This window comes from Macrobrachium nipponense, chromosome 24, assembly GCF_015104395.2.
Source record: "Macrobrachium nipponense isolate FS-2020 chromosome 24, ASM1510439v2, whole genome shotgun sequence".
Taxonomy (NCBI): domain Eukaryota; kingdom Metazoa; phylum Arthropoda; class Malacostraca; order Decapoda; family Palaemonidae; genus Macrobrachium; species Macrobrachium nipponense.
In genome coordinates, this window is record NC_061091.1 from 3,655,040 (window position 1) to 3,665,054 (window position 10,015).

Below are 10,015 nucleotides of genomic sequence, written 5' to 3' on the forward strand. Positions count from 1 at the left end.
TGGTATCCATCCCACGCGAATACGTGGGCCACTGTAGTACTAATAGTATTGGTGAAGAAATCAAGTGGTTTAAGTGTAAATATATAATGTATATTAGGGATATATACACAAAGAAAGTTTTCAAGTATATGTAAGTGTCAAGACTTGGAAATAGAAATAAGAAGGATACGAGATATGCCAGTGGAAATTGTACCCATAATCATAGGGACACTAGGAGGCACGATCTCAAGATCCCTGAAAGGAACCTGGAAAAACTAGAGGCTGAAGTAGCTCCGGGACTCATGCAGAAGAGTGTGCAACTAGAAACAACACACGTAGTATGAAAAGTGATGGACTCCTAAGGAGGCAGGATGCGACCCTGAAGAACCCCACACTATAAAAACAAAACAACCTTGTCGAAAAGTATGACTGTGATAAATTTAAAAAATGATTAATAATAATAAATTTACTCCGGTGTAGATTTCTTCGCAATTTTACTTACTCGTGCTGATATGAGAATTTTTCGAAATAATAGTATTGTTATTCTTGTTGTGATCAGAGGGGTAAAACAACTAACAGGGTCGACTGCGCTTTTCATTTCAGTAGCCCGCATAGAGCAGTACAAGCCAGAAGTCCACCACAACCACACGAATGCCAACCTCCTGCCTAACTGTCTGAAAAGGAGGATGAGGGATCTGTCGCGCTACCTGAAGGTAAGGCCCATAATAATAATAATATTTATCCTTTGGCTTTTTCCGTAAAAGCTTCCCTTAGTTCCCCAGTTGTATGTATAGATTCTTGACTCCTACTCTTCATCGGCTGTTCGATTCGTCAAAGTTTCTGTCCGCATTTCGAAAGAAAACGCCTTCGAGTTACACGAATGAGTCTATTATTAAATCAGTGGCGTGATCGGTATGGTCTTGGCCTGCCACCTCGGTGGCCGCGAGTTCGATTCTCGGCCATGCCATTGAGGGGTGAGAGATATGTCTTTCTGGTGATAGAAGTTCACTCTCGACGTGGTTCGGAAGTCACCTAAAGCCGTTGGTCCCGTTGCTGAATAACCACTGGTTCCATGCAACGTCAAAAACACCATACGAACAAACAAGACTACCCCTGCTTGACCTGGACTGGAGATCCGTCATCCCTGTATACCAATATACTAATAATACCAGTAAATAAAATAAAACAAAATAAAATATCAGAGTCAGCATTATTCAGATTTCTACCAATATGAATATTGGCCAGTTATTAAGAAGTATCGCTGAGCCAGAGAAGCGAGTAATAAGAAAAATAGAAAATAATAATAATAATTATTATTATTTTATTTTGTTATGATTATTCAGAAGATGAAACCTGTTCATAGGGAACAAGCCCACCAAAGGGACCACTGACTTGAAATTCAAGCTTCCAAAAAATATGGTGTCCATTAAGAAGAAATAAGAGGAGGAGGTAAAGGAAATTACAGAAAGAAGAGACCTTACTTGTTGAAAAAGAAAGAAATAAATTCATAAATTAACAAATAGCTATTATTATTATAATAATAATAATAATAATAATAATAATAATAATAATAGGCACGATCCCAAGATCCTTGAAAAGGAACCTGGAAAGACTAGATGCTGAAGTAGCTCCAGGACTCATGCGGATGAGTGTGCTACTAGAAACAGCGCACGTAGTAAGAAAAGTGATGGACTCCTAAGGAAGCAGGATGCAACCCGGAACCCCACTCTATAAATACCACCCAGTCGAATAGGATGTTTCGTAGTGCAACTGCTTTGAGGTCTTCCTCCTGTTACACCTCTCAAACCTTCTACTTTCAGTTCAATTTTGTATATTTCATTCGATTTCAATCCTCTATAAATATATATCTCTCCCTCTCTCTCTCTCTCCCTCTTTCCAGAAAGAGAACCGGTTCGCTCAGCAGGCAGGGATGATCGTGAAGACGGTGGTCGAGTCTAGCCTGATCCCATCAGGTGGAATGAACATGTTAAACATCATGTCTCAGAGATACATCCTCTGCCTTCCCGCCGTCAAGGTGAGGATATGATTGTATTCTTTAAATTCGTCTGTATATCCGGAGCCTTTGTGGGTAGATTATGGTCATTCTAAGGGCGAGTTCCTCACCGCAGATATTGTTTGTTGGTGACATTTATTTGACTGAATGATTCAGACAATGGTGTATATGACTCAGTACAGGTGATTTTGTTTTCAGGAATCAAGGGTACGTGGATTTTGTTTTGATGAATAATAGGGTAAGACATTTTTTTGAACTAAATAAAGGTTACTTTTTTACTGAATAATAATGGGGTTACATTTTTTTGACTGAATATAAAGGAAGGGATTCTTTTTTAAAGTTTTTTATTTTTTTCTGAATAATAAAGGGTTTACATTTTTTGGACAGACTGATATAAAGGTTACATTTTTTTTTGACTGATAATAAAGGGTTCATTTTTGTCTGGAATCATAATGGTTATAATTTTTTGACTGATAGAAATAAAGGGTTACATTTTTGACTGAATAATAAAAGGGTTACCAATTTTTTTGAAACCTGAATAATAAAAGGGTTATATTTTTTTGACCTATAATAAATTTTTTGGTTACATTTTTTGAACTGAAATAATAAAGGGTTACAAATTTTTGGGAACTGAATTAATTTAAATTTGGTTAATTTTTTGTCTGAATATAAATGGGTTACATTTTTGACTGGAATAATGAAGGGTTAACTTTTTTGAACTGAATAATAAAGAAGGTTTACATTTTTTTGACTGAATATAAAGGGTTACAATTTTTTGAACTGGAATTACCTAAATTGTGACATTTTTTTTATGAATAATTAAGGGTTAAATTTTTGACTGGAATATAAAAGGGTTACAAATTTTTTTGAATGAATAATAAAGGTTGACATTTGAGACTGAATAATAAAGGGTTACATTTTTTGACTGAATAATAAAGGGTTACATTTTTTGGCTGAATAATAAAGGGTTACATTTTTTGTCTGAATAATAAATGGTTACATTTTTGACTGAATAATAAAAGGTTACATTTTTTGACTGAATAATAAAGGGTTACATTTTTTGACTGAATATTAAAGGGTAATATTTATTTGACTGAATGATAAAGGGTTACATTTTTTGACTGAATAATAAAGGGTTACATTTTTTATGAATAATTAAGGGTTACGCTTTTTTATGAATAATAAAGGGTTAAATTTTTTGACTGAATAATAAATGGTTACATTTTTTGACTGAATAATAAAGGGTTACAGTTTTTGTCTGAATAATAAAGGGTTACATTTTTTGACTAAATAATAAAGGGTTACATTTTTTGATTGAATAACAAAGGGTTACATTTTTTGTCTGAATAATAAAGGGTTACATTTTTTGACTGAATATTAAATGGTAATATTTATTTGACTGAAAGATATAAAAAGGGTGCATATGACTCAGTACAGGTGAAATATTTCTACTGAATAATGAATGGTGACATTTTTTTGCTGAATAATAAAGGGTGAAAATTTTTTACTGAATAATGAAGAAATGGGTGTCTGTGATTCAGCGCAGATGAAATTTTACGACTGAATAATAAATGGTAATTTTTTTTGACTGAATAATAAAGAAGAGGGTATAGATGACTCAGTACAGGTGAAATTTTTTTACTGAATAATAAATGGTGAATTTTTTGTTTACTGAATTATAAATAAAAGGTTGTATATGACTTCAAAACAGGTGGAATATTTTGACAGAATATTAAAGAAAATGGTTTATATGAATCAGTACAGGAGAAATATTTTGACTGAATAATAAAGAAAATGGTGTATATGACACAGTACAGCTGACATTTTTTGACTGAATGATAAAGAAAATGGTGTATATTACTCAGTGTAGGTGAGATAGCTTGAGATACTGACAGAAAATATGTGAGAAATTCAACGCCTTTTGTTTAATAATGTTTTGTCGTTAATCCACGAGATTCTGGTACTACTATTCCTTCATTAAAAAAAAAAAAAAAAAAAAAAAAAAAAAAAAAAAAAAAAAAAAACGTGAAGAAAATGCGTTAAATTCCTAACATGATTTTGGTAAATTTTCAAGTTATTTAACCGGCAATGCATCATATACATCGTCTTTTACGTTTATCGATAAAAATAAAAATTGCGTTTACAAGCACTCTCTCTCAACGCCTCAGTGGCGTGATCGGTATGGTCTTGTCCTGCCGACTAGGAGCCCGCCAGTTTTAGATTCTCGGGCATTCCATCGAGGGGTTAGAGATGTCTATTTCTGGGCGATAGAAGTTCACTCCCGACGTGGTTCGGAAGTCACGTAAAGCCGTTGGTCCCGTTGCTGAATAACCACTGGTTCTATGTAACGTAAAAACACCATACAAACAAACACTATCTCCGTGCGGAGCTCCTCCTTAGAGTGACTTGAATTTTAGTCATCTGTCTGCATACTTATTCTTAGTCATTCGTCTGCATACTTATTCTTAGTCATTCGTCTGCATACTTATTGCCATCCATGTCTTCATCTGCCCCAGCATCCGTTCATTCTCCTCTTTGTGATCCTCAGGACTTAGTCATGTTTGGCGCGCAGTCGTGCCTGGAAGGATACGATTATTCCTGCGAATCGCAAAGAAGTTCCTTAGGCGACGACTCCCTCGAGAGTGACGAAGAAGAAGAAGAAGAAGGAGACGGAGACTCAAAAGCCTTCTCGGAGGACGATGAATCCGACGAGGATTACGACTACGACGACGACGAAGCGTCAAAAGGAACAACTGGGAAAGAGCTATGAAGGTCTTGAAATCCGACTCCCTCGTCAAAAATGATGTTGACAGTGAGGTAAGTCTCTCTCTCTCTCTCTCTCTCTCTCTCTCTCTCTCTCAATAAAAAGCGCGATGGCAGTTGACATGAATGAATCAAATATAAGACTCAGAGGTTTGAACGAATATTGTACAGTGATAAATGAAATCATTTCAAATTACAGTCCAAAATACAAAAAAAAGGGTTAAACCAAGTAATGCTTATCTCTCTCTCTCTCTCTCTCTCTCTCTCTCTCTCTCTCTCTCTTAAAATAAAATAATTTTAAATTACAGTCCAGAATACAAAAAAAAATGGTTAAACCATGCAATGCATACCTCGCCCTCTCCCCTCCACCTCCCGCCATAAAACATGTCTTAGAATTTCTTAGAGATCCCCCCACCCCCCCATAACCCACCCATTTACAATTCTTCATAGAATACCATCTGTCAAATTCTGAGAGAGGTGTTATGGAAGAACAAAAGAACAACAGGTAGGAGTGACTGCGTATTTTGAATAATTCTCGTCAAGCTTCATTGGTGGTGGTCATTAGCCCAATATTTACGGATGCTGTCAATCTTAGGTGCTAATTTGTATTTTCAGCATATTTCCTTTTAGCTTACTCAGGGAATAAGTCTCCAAACTACTTCGTTGTTTCGTTGTTGTTGTTGTTGTGGTTCTTGTTGGGGGGATAGATAAGCTGAAAATGTCTACCAAAGCTCATTTCGTATTGAGTTCAAGATACGATAGGATATTTACGATTTATTTATCAGAATTAAAATGTAAAAAAGAAAATAAATATGTGCATGTTAAACAGTATACAGAAAAATTATTTTTAATAAGATATGGCATATCTGTTTTAATTTTCGTTGGTGAAACAACGCCCTGTTTCACCGTAGATTTTAAGCACACGCCTCGAGTAGGCTGGAGGTCGGATCATGCCTTGTTCACTCTGGTGTCCGTCTGCTTTTCATAGCTGAGCAAAATTTCAAGGACTGAGAAAGTAATTAGCTTTAAAATTTCAAGGACTGAGAAAATAATTAGCTTTAAAATTTTAAGGACTGAGAAAATAATTAGCTTTAAAATTTTAAGGACTGAGAAAATAATTAGCTTTAAAATGTTAAGGACTGAGAAAATAATTGGCTTTAAAATTTCAAGGACTGAGAAAATCATTAGCTTTAAAATTTTAAGGACTGAGAAAATATTTAGCTTTAAAATTTTAAGGACTGAGAAAATAATTAGCTTTAAAATTTTAAGGACTGAGAAAATAATGAGCTTTAAAATGTTAAGGACTGAGGAAATCATTAGCTTTAAAATTTTAAGGACTGAGGAAATAATTAGCTATAAAATTTTAAGGACTGAGAAAATAATGAGCTTTAAAATTTTAAGGACTGAGAAAATAACTAGCTTAAAAATGTTAAGGACTGAGAAAAAATTAGGTTTAAAATGTTTAGGACTGAGAAAATAATTAGCTTAAAAATGTTAAGGACTGAGAAAATAATTGGCTTTAAAATTTCAAGGACTGAGAAAATAATTATCTTTAAAATTTTAAGGACTGAGAAAGTAATTTAAGTCATCTCTCCCCAGGAGGAGCTACGAGCAAGGCCACCCACCAAAGGCAACGGCCTTCCCTATGGAGGCACGAACGAACTCTCGCAGGAGATGATAGTTGGGAAATGCATCATAGATACGTTGGTAAGAGTGATCGCCATTATTCGTCAAGTCTTGCTTCTTCATAACGAACGCCATATTGTTTGGAAGCTTGAATTTCAAGTCAGGGTTGTTCCATATGAACAGGTGTCATCTTCTGAATAATAATGACAATAATTTTCTCTAACTAATGAACAAATTCTAATTCTTGCAGAACGAGAAGAAGTTGACGATCCATCTCATCAGTGTCATCGCCCAAGATGAGTTCTTCCATCCGATTCCTAACATGGTGGGTACTGGGGTCTGTCTGTCTGTCTGTCTGTCTGTTGTCTGTCTGTCTGTCTGTCTGTCTGTTCACCTGCACTTTCGCAAGTAGTAGCGTGTTTATGATTATGACGCTTATCGAAAGATATTGCCTTCTCTCTCTCTCTCTCTCTAACCAGCAGTAATATATTTAGTAACGTGTCGAGAATTATATATATTATATATATATATACATATTAAATATGTTTGGGTGTCTATTTGTATATATATATATATATATATTAATATCTATATATATATATGTGTGTATATATATATATATATATATATATATATATATATATATATATATATATTTTCTTGATTTATATTCACTTTCCTTGAGCCCTCCATGTTAAGTCCCCTTCTACCCTAAACGAGGATTTCGCTCTTGGGTCGGTATATTGTAGTTTCACTGGCCTTGGACAGAGAGCTCTTTTAATTCAAACTGCAGACGATCTTCGTGGCAGTGTGTTAATGACGATGGTTAAGAGCTTCGAAGTGACCGTGAGAGGTCGCTAATTCCGTGTTCTTTTGTCAACGTATGTTTCTATCTAATAAAAGGAGCCCATAAAAACACCTAAATATAGCGAGAAAAGTACTATATTTCAGAGACTGTTGTCTCCCTCTTCTATGTTTGATATCGTCTTCGTAATCGTGTCATCTCATCTCTCACATGATCAGTACACTCAGAGAGTTGTCCTTTGAAAGCTCATTTGTATTCTTCCGTAAAATAAAAAGATTGAGATGGCTATTTGTCTGTCCGTCCGCCCTCAGATCTTAAAAACTACTGAGGCTAGAGGGCTGCAAATTGGTACGTTGCTAATCAACCATGCTATCATCAAAGACACCAAATTACAACCCTCTAGCCTCAGTAGTTTTTATTTTATTTAAGGTTAAAGTTAGCCATGATCGTGCGTCGGGCAACGCAGCAACACAGACCAAAGCGGCTGGTTGAGAGTTACCAACAGCCACGGTCCAAATAGAACCCTACAGCATTATGCGCTGTCCAGAAAACTCGATTTCGCCGAAGAAAATACGATGTATTTGTTATTTGTTTTTATTTCATCGTTGTTAATTATTATTATTATTATCGGCATTTAATTTGTATATCAGGTTTATTAGGTCCACAATAATATTGCGCAGTGGTGAATAATTCACCACTATATATTATTGTGGACCTGATATACATCATATCCCGTTCTCGATCTAGAGAAAGACTTAATATTATAATAATAATAATAATAATAATAATAATAATAATAATAATAATAATAATAATAATAATAATAAGTCCTATTAACGAAACAATTAAGATGAGATTAAAATAAAAGAAAACTCACATCTTTTTCCCATATTCTGCAGTGGGTCGAACCCATCCTGAGATTCTACAAGGCGTACCGAGAAGAGCTGGAGAACGAGGAGAGTGGGCGATGATGACGCACCCACCCGGCTTACGATACCACCCACCGTAAATCAGTGGATGGTGACAGCCACCAGCTTACGATACCACCCACCATAATCTAGAGTATTAAAATGAAATATGTATCTTGTGTAATGATAACTCGGTGTGATGATAACTCTGTAAAATGATGAATAAACATGAAGTTTCGTATTTGTATACGAGGCGATCGTATATATCGGTTTCTCAACATTTTAATATTATACGCTTGGAAAAGGGCCGTAAATCACGCGATGCTTTTTTGGGGCTGCACTATAAAGAACTGTTGTTAATATATAATGCTAATTCATGTGTTTAAATTGACATTCCGTGTTACTGGCCTTATCAACGTTGGCCGACTGGAGCTGAGTCCACTATCAGTTCTCGATAAAGATGAAAGACGGAGATAAAAAGGTACCTTAAACTAAGACAGAATTGTATGTTTCCCAATAATCCTCATATGTAAATCATGCAACAATAAATAGAAAAAAACAACGGCATCTATTCATACTTCCTTCAAGGTGGGACGCCCAACCAAATGCGTTTTCCTAGCCCGGGCCAGAATAAGATTACATAAGAAGGGAAGGAAACTATTGTCTTGCCTCCTAAGACTATAGTTTTTTGTATTTGATGTGATATAAGGAGTGGTACTACTGTCATTAGTAGCAACAAGATGATACTTGGCTTTTTAAAAATACTAAACATTTATGATCGTATCCATATTCGCATATATACGCACATTTAATTATATATATATATATATATATATATATATATATATATATATATATGTGTGTGTGTGTGTGTGTGTGTGTGTGTGTGTGTTCGTGTGTGTATAATTACAATGCCAGCATCTCGCGACGTCTTGATTCCCCTTCAAGGTCAATACATAGTTGTTTGTCCGTGTGGTGTGTTTACTTATCTCTCTCTATATATATATATATATATATATATATATATATATATATATATATATATGAGTAAATAATATAGTATGATATGTGTATATATATATACATATATATATTGTGTATGTGAGTGTGTGCGTGCGTGTATGAAGGAGAAAAGCACAAGTCAACAACCCACAAAGACAACAAATAAGAGTATTACAGCAGAGTCGACCTTGAATGGGAATCAACTCGCTGCCATATGCTTGCCTTGCGGGGCAGCAGCTAAACATGATGAATTCAGTGAAGAAACGCCCGTGTAGCGCTTAATGCAGCTTTTATGCGACTGTATTTATTATATATAAATATATATATGTAAGCACTTCTACATACTCCAACACACATCGCTTCAATTAATAGATATTCTCCGTCCGTAGGGGATGGTCCCGTCAGTGCGTCTAGCATGGTCCACTGTAGGCATTACTAAAGTTGTTCAGAGCGTCCCATCGGCTCCTTGGCTGCACCCACCACTATTCGCTCTACTTCACTAAAGCTTAAGCCCTGAGTGGCTACAAGTGCTTCCCAGTGCTGGGCAAATTTTCATAAATCAGTCAATCATATTCAATATTTTTAACCATCCACACCACACACACACTATATATATATATATATATATATATATATATATATATATATATATATATATAACTTCGAAGAAATTTGAAGAAATCATGGTTTTGGGAAGTTAAAGATTGCATTGTGGCCTATTACAATTTCATTGTATCTGGTAAAAATGACCAGTAGAGTATATATATTATATATATATATATATATATATATATATATATATGCAACTGATCTATCCCTTGGAAAACGGAGTCTTGATAGAAAGAGTAAAACCAGCACTTGTACATAAAACATCCTTTATTTTCTTATGACTACCGGTTTCGGAGTAACTGTCTCCAT

General features: G+C 35.0%; 1 protein-coding gene across 1 annotated transcript in view; it reads left to right on the forward strand.

Moving 5' to 3' along the window:
• The window catches only part of LOC135204950 (uncharacterized), a 20,121-nt gene extending 11,464 nt beyond the window's left edge, over nucleotides 1–8,657 (forward strand). Inside the window, 7 exon segments of the mRNA XM_064235192.1 lie at nucleotides 583–692; nucleotides 1,880–2,014; nucleotides 4,542–4,772; nucleotides 4,775–4,810; nucleotides 6,356–6,463; nucleotides 6,633–6,707; nucleotides 8,087–8,657. Coding sequence (XP_064091262.1) covers nucleotides 583–692; nucleotides 1,880–2,014; nucleotides 4,542–4,772; nucleotides 4,775–4,810; nucleotides 6,356–6,463; nucleotides 6,633–6,707; nucleotides 8,087–8,158 — 767 coding nt within the window. The 3' untranslated portion in view covers nucleotides 8,159–8,657.
• Nucleotides 8,658–10,015: the final 1,358 nt, after the last annotated feature.